General features: G+C 41.6%; 2 protein-coding genes across 2 annotated transcripts in view; one reads left to right on the top strand and one right to left on the bottom strand.

The window, feature by feature from the left end:
* The window catches only part of LOC119909372 (NACHT, LRR and PYD domains-containing protein 3-like), a 116,996-nt gene extending 116,341 nt beyond the window's left edge, over positions 1-655 (bottom strand). The window contains exon 1 of the mRNA XM_038727571.1: positions 85-655. Within this exon, the coding sequence (XP_038583499.1) occupies positions 85-233 (149 nt within the window). The 5' untranslated portion in view covers positions 234-655. The remainder of the gene's footprint in view (positions 1-84) is intronic.
* A 7,118-nt stretch (positions 656-7,773) lies between these two features.
* Positions 7,774-17,197, top strand: mthfd1a (methylenetetrahydrofolate dehydrogenase (NADP+ dependent) 1a, methenyltetrahydrofolate cyclohydrolase, formyltetrahydrofolate synthetase). The gene is made up of 13 exons (XM_038727694.1): positions 7,774-7,877; positions 9,214-9,299; positions 10,347-10,449; positions 10,552-10,636; positions 10,765-10,824; positions 11,208-11,261; positions 11,341-11,477; positions 12,012-12,112; positions 12,350-12,486; positions 12,580-12,691; positions 15,667-15,800; positions 16,227-16,320; positions 16,488-17,197. Exons 3-12 carry the CDS (start codon positions 10,349-10,351, stop codon positions 16,278-16,280), a joined length of 975 nt encoding a protein of 324 aa, XP_038583622.1. The 5' UTR covers positions 7,774-7,877; positions 9,214-9,299; positions 10,347-10,348; the 3' UTR covers positions 16,281-16,320; positions 16,488-17,197.
* Positions 17,198-18,036: the final 839 nt, after the last annotated feature.

Raw genomic sequence — 18,036 nt, 5'->3', positions numbered from 1 at the left:
CAACACAACACACACAGAGCTTTGAGAGTGAATAATGATGGTGGAGTGATTTGAGTCCTGGACAGTTAGAGATCCTCATCTCACCTCTGAGCTTTGGTCTGGCTGTCATGTTCCCCACACAGAGTGCTTTTAGAGGGAGGGACTCCCTCCTCTCTGTCCTCACACTGATTCATAGCAGAGCCCACACCTTCACACAAACACAACAACATGCTGAGAGAGCTGCACTCATTCATTACAACAAGCTTTACATCTCAGGACACTTTAGAATTTAAATTAGTTAGAAAGTCTAAACACTGAACGCTTGTTATATGCTGAAGAATAAACTGCATTTGGCGGTTTTCTGGGTGCCAAGAGAAAATTAAGGTCTGTGTCTTCAAGTCTTGAAATGAGAGACACACCCTGCATGTTTCACTGATGATGTGAGCTCAGACTACAATCAGACTGCTGCTGATTCTACTTGAGAAACATGAACAATATTACAGGGAAATCTTTCTGAAATCATTGTTCTTTAATTCGGAGAGAAATTCTACAGCAGATTTCAAAGAGATATTTAGAAACAGCCAATCAGCATCAAGAAGCATTTCTACTGTCCAGTTAAACAGTGATCCAGCACAATGTGATCAAAGTGATCCTGATTATCAGACATTTGGTCGGATTCTCACCTGCTGAACTCACTTCAGGTCGACTTACAGACACTTTGCACCTTCATGTGTGGAGGAAACACTGGGAGAGAAGAAGCTGCTCTTTTCTTCCTTGTCAGTCCTGGTGTCTGTGTGGATCTGATCTGAGGACGCCGTCACAGCCTCATAACTTCAGAGTCTAAAAAACATCAGAGTGACGTCAAAACCGGTCTAACCTGTGGCAGAAACCCAGTCAGTGTAACTGTCCTTTGGCGAAGGGGGGGGGTTTACACATGCCAACATGTGAATGGGGAATACCGTATATTTATTACAAAGACATCAGACTTTTGAGGGTATTTATTTATTTGTTGGAAACTGAACCATAACCTCAACACATCTCGAGAGACGAGGAAACAGGTTGAACAGCAAGAATCTCAGAGACTCAGGAACGACAGGAATGAAGCAGAAAAAGAAGACGGACCTCATTCTGCAGCTTGCTGTCTGTTTTAAAGTCACATTGTTGACTTAGCTGCGGACGAGTGTTTTTAAATCACCTTGTCCACTCAAACTGTGTGTTTGCTGTTTGTCTCATCTATTGTCCCGTATTGTTTTTAACCCTCTGTGGTGGAACTGAATATTTTCCAGAATGCAGTTAAGGTCCTAACTAACTAACTAACTAACTAACTAACTAACTAACTAACTCTGTCAGCAGACAAAGAAGAGGGAGAAGCTCAGTTGCACATATTCAGTTGTATAAAGTTGCTTGTCGGTGTCACTTCTAATGAACTGACCACAACCTTAAAAAAGGACGAAGGCTACAGCAAACTTTCATAATAAGATATTTCTTTATTAATCCCCTGTACGGAAAAGTCACGTGAAAAAAACATTGAACTTGTTGTTCAATGAGGATTTAATAAATGAAAACAACCGACAAAAATTAAACTGCTGTTTCATCTAACTGGAATCAATATTATCCTAAATAGTGTACTATTATCTGAAACTAGCTTATAGCTGTTTAATATCAGAAAATGGCTTTATTTGTGAATATGTTGAATTTTTAAATCCTAACTAATTATATATATATATATATATATATATATATATATATATATATATATATATTGTTATTATTATTATTATTATTATTATTATTATTATTATTATATTGCATTACATTATACACTACACTTTTGAATTTTAAAATATTATTACTTTTCACTACAAGCACAGTATATATATTACAAAGTGATCAGACTTTTGGGAGGTATTGATTTATGTATTTAATTATGTATTATTGTTTTTCCTTCTGCTCAGGAAAACTAAGCTCCATCAAAACCTTTGAAAACTGAACCATAAATTCAACACGAGAAACAATTACAGCAACTGCTTTTATTTACAGAACAATTGAGGAGGAAAACATTTGTATTCTTAAATCAAATCAATCATAAGATCAAAAAAAAAGCAGGAACAGCCAATCAGAGACAAGGATTTAACCCACATTTGAATCCTGTTGGTCAATCTTTAAGAAAATAACACAGATTTAACTTAATTTTAAATTCAGTAATTAAAAACTACAGCAGATCAACCGTGATGACATTTAAATAAATTTTATTTTTGTAAAATCTCTCCAGCAGCAATTAATATATAATATAGTACATAATATAATTAATTAATGTTAAATTAACAGCAATGTGATAAATATAAAATACATAAATATATAAACAGGGGTGAAGTCAGACAAACACACAGACAGCACACACTTATAATATACACACACTAACAATACTAATAAACACCTTTCTCCTGATCACTGAGCTTCCTCTGTCTGAAGGGACGAAGTCAAGAGACGGCAGCTTTGTGTCCAGCTGCCCTCAAACAAGAATAAAATACTAAAAACACTAAACACTAGAAAAACAGTCAAAGCTGAGGAGAGAAAACACGCCAGCATCATGAAACACAAGACGTCCGTCAGACAGCTGCGAAACCTTTAAAGAGTTAATAAAACAGAGTCTGAGCTGGAATCAGTCCAATCAGGGTCCTTTCAGCCCACCTGAGGTTCTGCTGCCGGGTCAGATCCAAAGTAAAGAGCTCCACAGAGTCTTCTGACTGATGATAGGAACCAGATGAGAGTTCCTTCACTCTGATCCAGTGGTCCTAAACATTTCACAAACATGGGTTCAGTACTGTTGAACTGTTGAGAACCACTAGACCAAAGAGGATCAGCAGCGTCCGCCGGGCTGTGAAGCTCTGACCGGATCCTTCATTTATACCTGAACCTCCTCACCGAGGGAGGAGTGGAGGTCCGACCGGTCCGCCTGGCTCCTGCGGGGGTGGAGGGGGAGTGACCTGTTGGACTGGTGATGACACACCTGAGCTGCGTTCACATGGACTCACTTGTTCCACCGGTTTGTTCACCTGTTCACATGGGAGTATCACTGAAACATTCAGAGGCATTCAGAATTTATTTTAAACTACATGTTTAATGTGTCAGAGCTTCAGACTTTTAAAGGTTTAAATGTTTTACTTAAAAAATTTTTTTAAATGAAAATCAGGTTGAGCATCTTATCATTAAAACGCATTAACACTTAGTTATTAATGAGGCAAAGTGTGGGAACCAGGTAATGTCGTAATTATATTAATTATAAATGGGTTTGATAACTCACATCTCTAAAGCTCTGACGTCTCTCTGATTGGTGCTGTCTGTATTCTTTATTCTTTAGGCTCAGATATAATAAAGTAAGGCAGCCTCACAGGTCACCTGAGTCAATGAGTTTATTTTCATGTTTGGTTAGAAAGATGATGATGATCCAGATTATTTTCACCAACATGATGAAACGGTCACTGACGACATATTTAAATTCTTTGTAAACTGGCATATCTAACTTTCACGTTCAGGGTTGGGTTTTTCTTTATGGTGTTTTAGTTTCATCGTTTGTAAATTCAAAGTTCTTTTTTATATTTTATATTTTCATTTAATGTCTGAAAGGTTGTAACTTTGTGTTCAGGTTTGCAATTTAATCTTTGACCTTTCTGATATCAGGAGTTTCCAAACTTATTTGCTCTCTTCGCTGCATTAGTGATTCTCTGACCTTTTTTTCATTCAGCCTGATTCGGCCTGTGGACCACGGGTTGGGAAGCACTGATTACTATGATAACTGATCCATTTTAAAGCCAGATAGATCAATTAAAGACACCAGATCCCTGAATCTCAACCAGGCTGAAAGTCTTGGACCTACATGGTTTTCAGTGAACCTGTCGCCTCTGATCAGGTGTGTCTCAGGTGAACAGGAAGTGAGTCATGCTGTGGTTCGGCTGCATTCCTTCTGCCTGTTGACAAACCTGATCTCAGATTATCAGCACTCAGGTGACTTACACCTGAGACTCAAACAACATTTACCTGCTAAATACATCATGTTTAACTCTCTGCATCAGTGTTTAATGTTCAGTGTTACAAAAAGGATTATTTTATATATATATAAAAACACATTCTGCACATTTAATTTCTGACCTGCAGATTTATTTTTTTATTTCTTTGGAAGTTTTAAATTAGTCCTTACTCCGTTTGTCTCAAGAGACGAGGAAACAGGTTGAACAGAGAGTCACACTGAGTCTCAGGAAGGAAAGGAATGAAGAAGATGAAGAAGAAGACAAACCTCATTCTGCAGCTGGTTGTGCGTGCGTGCGTGCGTGCGTGCGTGCATGCGTGCAGTTCCGGTACACTTTGGGTCAGGTGGATCTCCACAAAGAAAAAGTCTCATATGATATTAACTGTGTTTAAATAATGCAATATCAATCAGAAAAGAAATTAACAGATCTATGGAAGATTTTATATTATATATATTTCACTTTCCACAAATGTCTTTTTACATTTGTTATGTGTAAAATCATATCCACAAAACACATTTGCAGTTTGCGTTCGGTCAAACTGTGGGTTTTATTACATTTGTTAGATCCTTTTTACACATTTGTGGAATTTTGTCCAATCTGTTCCACAGAGATCTACGGAAGCCCTAAGCGGCCATCGATTCAAATGCTTTTTTTACTCCGTTTTCCTGTGAAAACAGGACAATTATCTCGGAATCTTGAGATAACAAATGTTGTTTCCCTGTGGTAACGGGATGATGTTTTTGTGATCTTGAAATAACGAAACAGGAACATTTCTTAATGATAATTTCAGTGTGTTTTTTATGTCACTGGTTAGCTCAGTTGGTAGAGCACAGGATTCATAGTCTAACAGTTGTGTGTTTGATCCTCAATGAAGGTCTTTTTTTTTCATAATCCTCTTCAACAACAGAAAGTTTTTATGAAGAAGTGAAGAGTGAGACTGTTTCACATGCTCACAATAAAGCATGACTGTGCGCAAAATATTTTCAACTTCAAAAAGGGGTTGGACTTCCAGAAAGGTTAAGAACCCCTGCCTTAGATTAAAAGTGATACTGAAATACTTTCTGACATAATCCTAGAGAAACGCACCAACCACATTTTGCAAACATGCAAAAACAGTTTGGTTTAGAAGTCACTCTGTATTTTTGTGGATATGATTTCACACATCACAAATGTAAAAATACATATTCAGCTATGGTTTGTCATCTCGAGATCTCGAGAAAGATTTCCCATTTTTTTGTCAAAGTGAGGATGTAAAGTGAGGACATTTTCACAAAGCGGGGACATTTGAACAAAGTGTGGACGTTTCAACTTAGAGAGGACATTTTTAACAAAGAACCGACGTTTTGACAAAGTGTGGACATTTTTGACAAATTGAGGACATTTTCACAAATTGAGGACAATTTGACAAAGTGATGCCATTTCTACAAACGAAGACATTTTTGACAAATTGAGAATTTGAGGATGTTTAAACAAAGTGAGGACATTTTCACAAAGCATTTAAGTTTTCACAAATTAAGGATGTTTCGACAAAGTGAGGACGTTTCAACAAAGTGAGGACATTTTCACAAAGTGAGGACATTTCTACAAAATGAAGACATTTTTGACAATTTGAGGACATTTTGACAAAATCAGGACATTTTCATAAACAGGACAATTTGACAAAGTGTGGATGTTTTTACAAAGTGATGCCATTTCTACAAAATGAAGACATTTTTGACAAAGTAAGGACATTTTGACAAGTTGAGGACCTTTTCACAAAGCGGGGACGTTTCAACAAACTGAGAACACTATTTCAAAGTGAGGACTTATTTGACAAGGTGAGGATATTTTGACAAAGAGAAGACATTTCTACAAAGTGAAAGCTGTTTTACAAAGTGAAAACTTTGAAAAAACACTTTACAAAGTTTGGACATATTTTTGTCTATTTTATTTGTGTTGTTTCATGTGATTAAGCAGACAAAGTGTATGAAATATCTGAAGGTGACAAATCTTTGCTAAAAGAACAAGAAGTTCTTGTTCATCATCATCAGACTAAGCCAATCAGAGGCACAGTAGGGCGGGTCATGCCTTCCTCATAGAAGATTTTGCAAATTCATGTCAAATGCAGGAAAAAACACTACTTCCTCTGCTAACTTTCAAAATAAAATTAGGTCGAACACAATTAAATCTACAACACTTCACTTTATGATCTGCAACATGAAATTATCTGCAGACCTTAGAAATACAACAGACTCATAATAATAAACCAGGGATATTTAACACATCAGTGACTTCCTGTTACAATCAAACACTGACATTACTGAACACTGACATTATTTTACACACACACACTCAGAAACACACAAGCAGCCTGCATCCTGCTGTGTGAGGAGGTGGTGAGTGTGAACATATTGTCAGTCCGTATTTCAGTGTTTTCACCCTGAACGGCCTTTCATATAAATCTGACTCACAGTTTGAACAGACGGAATGAAACTGTTTATTTAAAAACAACATCTAATGAAAGAGAAGTACAGTTGTTTCAATGAAGAGATAAAGAACACTCCTCCTCCTCCTTCTGTTCCTTCTTGTCAAGGGGCTGTTTCTTCTTTCCTCCCTGACAGTCTGGAATCTGATTGGCTGAGAGCAGTTTAGGATGTCCCTCCTCCTCCAGTTTGACCTTTGACCTCCCTACTTTCTATCAGTCTGGATCCTTCTGCTGGTTTGATTCAGTTCAGACTGAACTCTCAGAAACTCCTTAGTAAGACGTGCACACACACACACACACACACACACACACACACACACACACACACACACTTGTCTAACTATCTTCTTGGGGACTTGTCATTGACATTATGCATTCTCTTCATCCTCAACTATCACAGCTACCTGCCTAACCTGAACCTCGTTCTAACCTGAACCCTAAAACCCTCAAACAGCCCTTTCAACTTGTGGGGTCCAGCATTTATATAATAAATAATAATAAATTTAATGTGTAATGCACTTACATGCAAGTGCTAAGCATTTTGTTCCCCACAAGTTGGTTGGTCCCCACAAGTATAGTAAAAAACTATTTTTGAACCCCACAATAGTAAAACAAAAACACTGATAACTTGACACACACACACACACACACACAGTCGTACTGAGTCTGAACTCAAAGCAAAGTTTTCCTTTTAACAGTCCTGCTGTGGTGTCACATTTGCAGTACTGCACGTACCTGTACTTTAGTTTCTGCCATGTTTATACTACTTAAAGACTGAGTGTTGGTGACCTTGAGTGTTTTAAAAGGCACCTATAAATAAACTGTATTATTATTATTATTATTATTATTATTATTATTATTAGTTCACATCTGAAATATTTAATAATATTTAATTATCACTGTGACTAATTAGGACAGTTTGTGTGTTGTTGGAGCTGATCAGCTGTCCTATATTTCATGGAGTAAAGACGACATTGCAGACTTTTGTTTTATCTATTTATTGTTTGTATCACTCTGTTATACTAACTCAAAAAAGCTTGTTTGAATGTTTGTACTTAAAATAGAATCCTTCCTCCTTGTGTACTTGTGATGTCTGTTCTTATGCTCAAGGATTTTCTGCTTGGCTGAGTTTCAGCTCTACTCGAGGGCCCCCTGTTCTGATTCAATAAATACCTCTGAGGTTGTTTTGTCAGCTTCTCTCAGGGCTGAGAAAGACTTCACAGACTGCTGACTGGGTGATAGCAATAATTCCTCCTGGTCAGACTCTCTGAACAAACAGTTTGCTGTAATTTATAAAATTTTTCTACATACATTTTCCACCACAAACTCTGCGACGAAGATCCGGACTTTGGTGGGGAACAGAGGCCAAAATCCAGTCCTGGATTAAAAGGCAAAGATCTGACACGGTGAGAAATGAACAACCAATATCACACACTGAGTCTGACAGAGCTAAGGAAGTCAAGTATTCTTTTTATAATATTTGAGAGTTTTCTTGTGGATCCACTTAAACACATGGACCAGTTTATTCTGTATAATACAAATGATCAGAGGTGGGAAGAGTACAGTGAAGTCTGAGGGGGACACGGGTCCTAAAGTGTTTTACCAAATTTCTATTATTATTTCTATTCCTTAATACTTTTATGTGCAATGTGAGCAACTATGACACAAGAATTTCCACTCAGGGATCAATAAAGAATGTCTGATTCTGGTTAGACTTTCAAAATAAAACTAGTGGTAAATGTTGTGAAATGTTGTAATTGTAATACCATCAAGGTTTGGATTAAAATAACATTACTTACGTGACTTAACTTACCGTAAAACTTTGATTGCCCGGGCTTATATTTGTTAAAATCACTGAATTGACCCTGAATATATTTGGGACAGTTGTCCATGTGGGGCTGGCCTTTAATTCCATTTGCAAAAAAACTGTTGCTCAGCAAAGATGTGGAACAGGCTGCTATAAAACTATTTGTTTCAACCAGTATGAATATTGTATAAAATTATATATATCAAATAACATATTGACTACCAATTATTAATTTGAAATAGCTCTGACAGATGGCTTAGGCGCTTTTATTTTGAAGGCAGCAAGGTAATGGGAAAAAAGCATTTTACTTCTGTAAAAACCTGACCAGGCTTCTAATCGAGACCTGCGTTTATATGTCAAAATGTGTTCCATTCCAGTAAATGGGACAGAAAGCTATTTCGGACTCAGCTATTATTTGAAGTTTTGCGGTGCGTAAGTTAAGTAACGTTACTTGTGTAACTTACGCAACTGACGTAATAAAAACATTGACTGTTTGTTTCACATGTTAAACAAACACCAGTGTGAAATTCCGGTTTCTGATCCACTCATTCAGCTCTTTGATCGGACTTTCCTTTTAAATATCCTACACCTACCTTTGGCGTTTATAAATGGTGCTGCAGGGCTTCCCCCAGTGCGTTGAACTGTGACGCCAATGTGTCTTGACAAAGCGTCCATATGTGATGACTTGAGTGTGAGAACGGGTTGGAAAAGTTGTTGTGTTGATAAAAGCAAAGTGCGACAAAATGCATGAATTCACATTTTCTTTTCCAATTTTCTGGAAATGGTAAAAGATTTGCTCTACACACAAATGGAAACCTGGCCTGTGACAAATACAATCTGAAGTTTCTGAATAGATTTTATTTTTCACTTACAGGATGATCAACATTACAGTTTGGTTTGAGTATTTTGTCATTAATGAGCTTCCATACACTCAGACACTCACACACAGGAGCAGCTGATCAAACATCACAGGATCTCTCACCCTCCTGCAGAGTTCAGTTCTACTCTGTTCGTCTCTCAGGTAAGTTGTTGTTGCTGCTGCTGCTTGTTTCTTTCGCTTCGTCTGTTTGCAGCCACATTAACTCTGTTGCAGCTGCACAGATGAATCATGGGAAACTTTCTGGCTGCTGTCTGTTGACGTGGCGAAGAAGCGAAGCTGCAGGCAGATTTGTGTTTGTTTATTAAAGGAGAAACAGCCGAGCTCACAGACACAAAGTCTGTCTTTAGTTTCTAATGATTAACATGTTTAATGACTGAACTGTGTCCCTGTGAAAACGCCCTGCACGCTGTCTCCATAGTAACACAACTTTATTTATGTCTTTGTAGTAACATAACTTTATAAATCAGTTAGTAAAGAGCTGAGAAAACCAGTTCACAGTATTTGTGTTTGTAAGTAACCTTCAGCTGTTTTGTAATAATATTACTAAACATTTTATAAGCACATTCTCACTCTGAAATCGTCACATATGGACACATGGTCAAAACACCTTAGCGTCATAGTTCAAAGAACTGGGTAGCGTTCTTTATGAATCCTAAAAGCAGGTGTAGGACATAAGGAGGTGGCTGAGGAGCTGTGGAGCCCTACATGGGCAAAAACATTGTTGAAGTTGTTAAAAAGCGATGCTTCCATATGTGACGAGTTGGGCTGAGAACGTGCTGAACCGGCAGCCCGATGAGCTTCATTAACATCAAGTCAGTTCAAATGTGTGTGTGTCATTTGTTTACGGTGGTTAAAAGTAGCTCATTTACTCAGATATTGTATTTAAGAGGTACTTGTACTTCAGTATTAGCTACTTTGCACTCAGAGGGAAACGCTGGACTTTGAACAAGCAGATATTTTATTGACACGTGGATGATCAGCTGTCCACATACTTTTGGCCACAAAGGAGCCGATCAGAGATTTGTTAAATACACTAACTGATCAATAAATCAGAACCTATTGATTGATCTTTAAAGAGTTTATTGTCCTCTTCCTGTCTGTTTCAGGTCAGCAGCTCATTAAGAGATAATTCATTATTTCTCACTGTGATGTTACCTGATGCTCGCCCTCTCTCTCTCTCTTTCTCAGTCATGTTATCCTCGCTCGCCCTCCCACTCCGCCTCCGGCCTTCTTGTTTCCAAGGAAGCAGGCGCACCATGGCAACTGTCGTCTCTGGCATCAAGACGTCCAAGTGAGTCGGTCCACATACCAGTTTGTCTCGGTTCCTGCAGAGGGACCGGACGGGACCGGGATTAAACACTTTAAGAACTGATCCGGGTCTGTGTGTGAGCAGGTTGGTGAAGGAGAAGCTGAAGCAGGAGGTGGAGACCATGAGGACCCGGTTCTCAGGGTTCAGACCCAGTCTGGTCGTCTTACAGGTCTGTTGACTCAGCAGCTCAGTCTGAAGAGAGAAACCAGGACCCAGAGTGATTATTACCAACATTTAGGGCGCTCTCACTTCCTGTTTCCCCTCCTGATAACCTGAAGGTGCTCACCTGTGTTTCAGGTGGGAGACAGAGACGACTCCAACCTGTACATCAGCACCAAACTGAGGGCTGCAGCCCAGGTGAGGTGCACCGAAGACGGATTCTGGAATCTGTTGCTCCTCTGCTGTCAATGGTTCTGGGGATTCAGTTTGTGCATGTTTTGTTTTGTTGTGCGTGCGTTGGGAAAGTTCCACACAGGCTCTTAGAGTAAATATATTAGAGTTCAATAAGGAAAAAAAGTAGCCCAATAAAATAATTCTGCAAATGCAGTGAAGGAATTAAAGTTCTGAAATGTGTGATTTATTTTCATGAGAAATAAAAAGTGTCAACCCTCCTTGGTTTTGTTAAGTCGCACCCGACACAGAATAAAACGAGGCTAAGGTCACTTTAACGGTGAAACAAAGGGGACATAATGATGCTGACTGCTGCAGCTTTGGTAACTCTTTCAGTTTCTCGTCTGCAGATTGGAATCGATGCGAAACACGTGAGGCTGCCGACGACGGCGACGCAGGACGAGGTGTGTGACGACCCCGAAGACAGCCGGCCGTGGCGGAAGCTGCCGCTCTGACTGTTTCCTGTTTCCTGTGGTGCTGCAGGTCCTGCAGAGCGTCATGTGTGCCAACGAGAACCCGTCCGTCCACGGTCTGATCGTCCAGCTGCCTCTGGACTCCGTTAACCACATCGACACCGACCTCATCACCAACGCCGTCTCTCCAGAGAAAGACGTGGATGGGTGAGTCCTCACAGGAAGTCTGTCTTCTTCTTTTCTTTTCACGTCCTGGAGGGTTTTTGTTCTGTGGTTTCATGTTTGTGTTTGTCCTGGATATAAACCTCTGAACCTCCTGACCAACTGCTTTGACCTTTAACAACATGGAATAATCCTCTTAAATCAGATTATATCTACAGCGAGCTTCTTTTACTGTATTCATGGGGTCCAAAAACCAGGATTCAAATTTACTTGTAGGGTCCAAATTCTGGACCCCACAAGTTAAAAGGGCTCAGCTCAAGGTCAAGACTTGGTTATAGGGTCGGCGATGGCGCAATGTGATTCCTGCCTTTGGTGTGAGAGAAATGTGAGAGACCCGGGTTCAATCCCCCACTGTGGTGAGCAACACTTAACCCCTCGTTGCTCCAGAGGCGTGCGACATGTATAGCATGTTTAGCAATTGTAAGTCGCTTTGGATAAAAGCGTCAGCTAAAGGAATAAATGTAATGTAGGGTTCCTGTCCCCGCAAAGATAGTAACACAAACCTGTGTGTGTGCGCAGTCTGAGCTGTGTCAATGCAGGGAAGTTGTCTCGAGGTGTCCTGAAGGACTGTTTCATCCCCTGCACCCCCAGCGGCTGCATGGAGCTCATCAGACACACAGGTCACACACACAATACAACACACACAGTTAATTTAACCCTTTAATCTCGACTGCAGTGATGTGGTGATGATGACTGTGTGAACATGTGTAGCACCACACCGTTATCACAACATGAAGGACTGACAGTTTGTGGTAAACAGCTGACTAACCATGATTGCTTCGTGAGCCACGTTCAGTGCGACAAAGCGTTTAGTTGGACTTTACGCGTCTCACCTGTGACTTCCTGTTCCTGTGCAGGCGTGTCTGTGGTGGGGAAACACGCGGTTGTGATTGGTCGCAGTAAGATTGTCGGAGCGCCGATGCATGACCTGCTGCTGTGGAACCACGCCACCGTGACCACCTGTCACTCAAAGACCGCAGACCTACCTGACCAGGTGACGTCACCTCAGGAGGATGATGAGGATTTCTTTTATTATCCCAAATGTAAACGCTTCTTGTATGTGTGATGATGCGTTTCCTGTCTGCAGGTGGGCCGAGCCGATATCCTGGTGGTGGGGGCGGGAAGAGCAGAGATGGTGAGAGGAGAGTGGGTGAAGCAGGGAGCCGTGGTCATCGACTGTGGGATCAACTACATAGCAGGTACACACTGGTACTACAGCTGGTACTACAGCTGGTACTACGTGTGGTACTACAGCTGGTACTACAGCTGGTACTACAGCTGGTACTACAGCTGGTACTACGTGTGGTACTACGTGTGGTACTACAGCTGGTACTACGTGTGGTACTACAGCTGGTACTACAGCTGGTACTACAGCTGGTACTACAGCTGGTACTACGTGTGGTACTGCGTGTGGTACTACAGCTGGTACTACGTGTGGTACTACAGCTGGTACTACAGCTGGTACTACGTGTGGTACTGCGTGTGGTACTACGTGTGGTACTACGTGTGGTACTTCATCTGGTACTACGTGTGGTACTGCGTGTGGTACTACGTGTGGTACTACGTGTGGTACTTCATCTGGTACTACGTGTGGTACTATGTGTGGTACTGCGTGTGGTACTACGTGTGGTACTGCGTGTGGTACTACGTGTGGTACTACGTGTGGTACTGCGTGTGGTACTACGTGTGGTACTACGTGTGGTACTACGTGTGGTACTGCGTGTGGTACTACGTGTGGTACTACGTGTGGTACTGCGTGTGGTACTACGTGTGGTACTACGTGTGGTACACACTGGTACTACAGCTGGTACTACAGCTGGTACTACGTGTGGTACTACGTGTGGTACTGCGTGTGGTACTACATGTGGTACTTCATCTGGTACTACGTGTGGTACTGCGTGTGGTACTACGTGTGGTACTACGTGTGGTACTACGTGTGGTACTGCGTGTGTTACTACGTGTGGTACTGCGTGTGGTACTACATGTGGTACTTCATCTGGTACTACGTGTGGTACTACGTGTGGTACTACGTCAGGTACTGCGTGTGGTACTGCATGTGGTACTACATGTGGTACTTCATCTGGTACTACGTGTGGTACTGCAGGTGGTACTACAGCTGGTACTACAGCTGGTACTACGTGTGGTACTACGTGTGGTACTGCGTGTGGTACTACAGCTGGTACTACAGCTGGTACTTCATCTGGTACTACATGTGGTACTACGTGTGGTACTACGTGTGGTACTGCGTGTGGTACTACGTGTGGTACTGCGTGTGGTACTGCGTGTGGTACTACGTGTGGTACTGCATGTGGTACTATGTGTGGTACTAAGTGTGGTACACACTGGTACCACAGCTGGTACTTCATCTGGTACTACATGTGGTACTACGTGTGGTACACACTGGTACTACAGCTGGTACTTCATCTGGTACTACGTGTGGTACTGCGTGTGGTACTACGTGTGGTACTGCGTGTGGTACTACGTGTGGTACTACGTGTGGTACACACTGGTACTACAGCTGGTACTTCATCTGGTACTACGTGTGGTACTACGTGTGGTACTGCGTGTGGTACTGCGTGTGGTACTACGTGTGGTACTACGTGTGGTACTACGTGTGGTACTGCGTGTGGTACTACGTGTGGTACTGCGTGTGGTACTGCGTGTGGTACTACGTGTGGTACACACTGGTACTACAGTTGGTACTACAGTTGGTACTTCATCTGGTACTATGTGTGGTACTACGTGTGGTACTACGTGTGGTACTGCGTGTGGTACTACGTGTGGTACTACGTGTGGTACTGCGTGTGGTACTACGTGTGGTACTGCGTGTGGTACTACGTGTGGTACTGCGTGTGGTACTGCGTGTGGTACTGCGTGTGGTACTACGTGTGGTACTACGTGTGGTACTACGTGTGGTACTACGTGTGGTACTGCGTGTGGTACTACGTGTGGTACTGCGTGTGGTACTGCGTGTGGTACTGCGTGTGGTACTACGTGTGGTACACACTGGTACTACAGTTGGTACTACAGTTGGTACTTCATCTGGTACTATGTGTGGTACTACGTGTGGTACTACGTGTGGTACTGCGTGTGGTACTACGTGTGGTACTACGTGTGGTACTGCGTGTGGTACTACGTGTGGTACTGCGTGTGGTACTACGTGTGGTACTGCGTGTGGTACTACGTGTGGTACTGCGTGTGGTACTGCGTGTGGTAATGCATGTGGTACTACGTGTGGTACTACGTGTGGTACTACGTGTGGTACTGCGTGTGGTACTGCGTGTAGTACTACGTGTGGTACTGCGTGTGGTACTGCGTGTGGTACTACGTGTGGTACTGCGTGTGGTACTATGTGTGGTACTAAGTGTGGTACTACGTGTGGTACTGCGTGTGGTACTACGTGTGGTACTGCGTGTGGTACTGCGTGTGGTACTACGTGTGGTACTGCGTGTGGTACTACGTGTGGTACTGCGTGTGGTACTGCGTGTGGTACTACGTGTGGTACTAAGTGTGGTACTGCGTGTGGTACTACGTGTGGTACTACGTGTGGTACTGCGTGTGGTACGGCGTGTGGTACTGCGTGTGGTACTACGTGTGGTACTGCGTGTGGTACTGCGTGTGGTACTACGTGTGGTACTGCGTGTGGTACTGCGTGTGGTACTGCGTGTGGTACTGCGTGTGGTACTAAGTGTGGTACTAAGTGTGGTACTAAGTGTGGTACTACGTGTGGTACTACGTGTGGTACTAAGTGTGGTACTGCGTGTGGTACTAAGTGTGGTACTGCGTGTGGTACTACGTGTGGTACTACGTGTGGTACTGCGTGTGGTACTGCGTGTGGTACTAAGTGTGGTACTGCGTGTGGTACTACGTGTGGTACTACGTGTGGTACTACGTGTGGTACTGCGTGTGGTACTGCGTGTGGTACTAAGTGTGGTACTGCGTGTTGTACTACGTGTGGTACTACGTGTGGTACTAAGTGTGGTACTGCGTGTGGTACTAAGTGTGGTACTGCGTGTGGTACTAAGTGTGGTACTACGTGTGGTACTACGTGTGGTACTGCGTGTGGTACTGCATGTGGTACTAATAAGATGCTTTCCTTTGGTGTTTGAACTCTGATTTCTGTTAAATATATTAACAGTAATTAATTTGCTCTGTGTGACCTTTGACCTCTGAGTGACAGATAAGACGAAGGCGAGCGGGAAACGGGTCGTCGGCGACGTCCACTACGCCTCAGCCAATCAGAGAGCAGGATTCATCACACCTGTTCCAGGAGGTGTGGGGCCGATGACGGTGGCCATGCTCATGGAGGTGTTTTATTTTGTTTTGAAGTATTTTGAAGTATTTTAAGTTCAGAGAAATCTCCATAAATATAAAAGCATGTGTTCTAAAGCCGAGAGTTTCTTCATGAGGAAACAGGAACAGATGTGTTTCCTCGTTAACACCTTCAGACTCTTTCATTACAGCAGAGACTCGTTACGTTTTAAAGATTAAATGTTCAGACATTTATCACAATAACATCAATTATTAATCTGGAGTGCAGAACTAATGAGATTTTACTCCCTGAGTCTCGCCTGCAGGCGCAATAACCCTGAGACTCTGGCAGTGATGCTTCATCTGTGACTCCTCGGAGTTCATATTTGAAGATACTTTATTCAGATTCAGGAGGAAATGTGTTCTGTTCACTTTTGTGGTTGTGCTGATGTTACATGTTTGTTTTTGGTGGTTTTGTTTCAGAACACGGTACAGAGCGCTCAGCGTTTCCTCCTGAAGAATCAGCCGACGAAGTGAAAAAACGACACTGCAGGAAAAACTGAGAGGTGAAAAACATGTGAGCAGACGTTTTTTTAAAAATTATTACAATTTTATTTACTAATTATTTATATTACACATTAGTCTGTGTAAAATTATGACTTTATTCATAACACTGAGAGTGTTTCTGATCTGACCTAAAGAGACCAATAAAGTTTTATTTCATCTTGATGTCATTTCATTTAGGGGCTCTGAGTGAAGACACATATTTTACGTCCATAATCAGAGAATAAAACAACTAAAACAAGAAGAAGAAATGAAATCTACTTGTTGTTGACTGAGCCTGTCAGTCCGAGCTCAGGGTCACACTGTCCTGACAGTCTGAACTCAGGGTCACACTGTCTCCTCTCATCTTCAGCAGCAGCTGTTTGTTCAGGGGTCAGAGGTCGTTGTCATGGAAACCAGCAGTTTCCTACTGTGACACCATGAAGTACCTGATCAGAGGGACGTTCGTGTTTCTGATGAATCAGTTTAATAATAAAACTAAATCATCTCATTTTTATTCTGTTCGTCTGTTTGTGCTGCTGGACGCAGGTCGGGGGGGTTTAATAAGAAACGATTAACAGAAGCTTTTGAATCAGAACAAACAGTTTGTGGAGGTCGTGCAGCTGACGGCTCGTTAGTGTTCAAACAAACAGGAAGTCGCCGCCAGAATAAAAGCTTGTGACTGTCAGAGCCTCCAGATAGAAAGTCGTTAGTAACTTTAAACATGTGAAGATTTAATTCATCGCTCAGCTGAATTTTAATGTTTTTATTCATAATAATAATAATAAACTCTGTTTGCATCACATGTTTGAAGAAAAACATCATAACGACCGTCTTCAGTTATTGACTCTATATTAATGAGCTGGTTTGTTTTGTCTTTTAAAAACTTTTAAATAAAGTTATTCTTGTTACATTTTCATCATGTGTTGGTTTGAAGACAGCTGACTGACAGCTGTGTGACGCTGGAGGCTCTCTGGGTTTCATGTCCTTAATAAATTTCATTGTTTCTGTTTTTGCTTCTTCAGGAGGAAAAAGTTTTTTTCTGACGGCTCGACATGTTTATTAAAAAAACAAATGTTCTTCTTCTGTGGTTTCTGTGCTCGACACTCAGAGATCAATAAACATTCGTTCAGTCAGCAAGTTTAATACTTTTAATACATTTTGATTTGAGTAAATTCTGTATTTAAACTAACGATATGAAACTAAAACAGGAAGTCGTCTTATTCTGAATCAAACCAAAACAAACCACATCATGCCTCATTAATCAACACAAGATAAACACGTTAATGAGCAGAACATGAATCAGACACGATTAATTAAAGAGAATTCAAATGATTACGTCGTGTTTTTAATGGAAGAGTTAAGCCCTGAGCTGTGACTGACAGGCAGAGCTTCCTCTCAGCTGCTGTTCAGCCTGAAGCTGATCATCAGTCACTTTGACCTCGTGAGTCTTCTTCTCTGGCGGAGGATAATAATCAGCTGTCAGCTGTCAGCTGTGGTCCACCCGTCTCCCCTGCAGGTCCAGTTGGGTGCATTATGGGAAATGTAGGATCCAGCGTTAAGCCAATCACAACAAGTGACGTCACACAAAGCGACAGTGAAGCTTTTTTGAGTTTCATGCTAACAGTTGCTCTGCTGGGTGATAAAGGGTCTTTGTTCTGATTTTCTCTCCTGTCGCCTGAACACACCGCTGACTCAGATCTGATTGGATTAAAGTCTGTCAGACCTGCAGGCAGCGTCCCTCCTCTCA

Source organism: Micropterus salmoides, unplaced genomic scaffold (assembly GCF_014851395.1).
Source record: "Micropterus salmoides isolate LMB-PRFRI ecotype aquatic unplaced genomic scaffold, ASM1485139v1 Ms_hic_scaffold_18, whole genome shotgun sequence".
Taxonomy (NCBI): Eukaryota; Metazoa; Chordata; class Actinopteri; order Centrarchiformes; family Centrarchidae; genus Micropterus; species Micropterus salmoides.
This window is presented reverse-complemented; position numbering and strand designations above follow the sequence as displayed.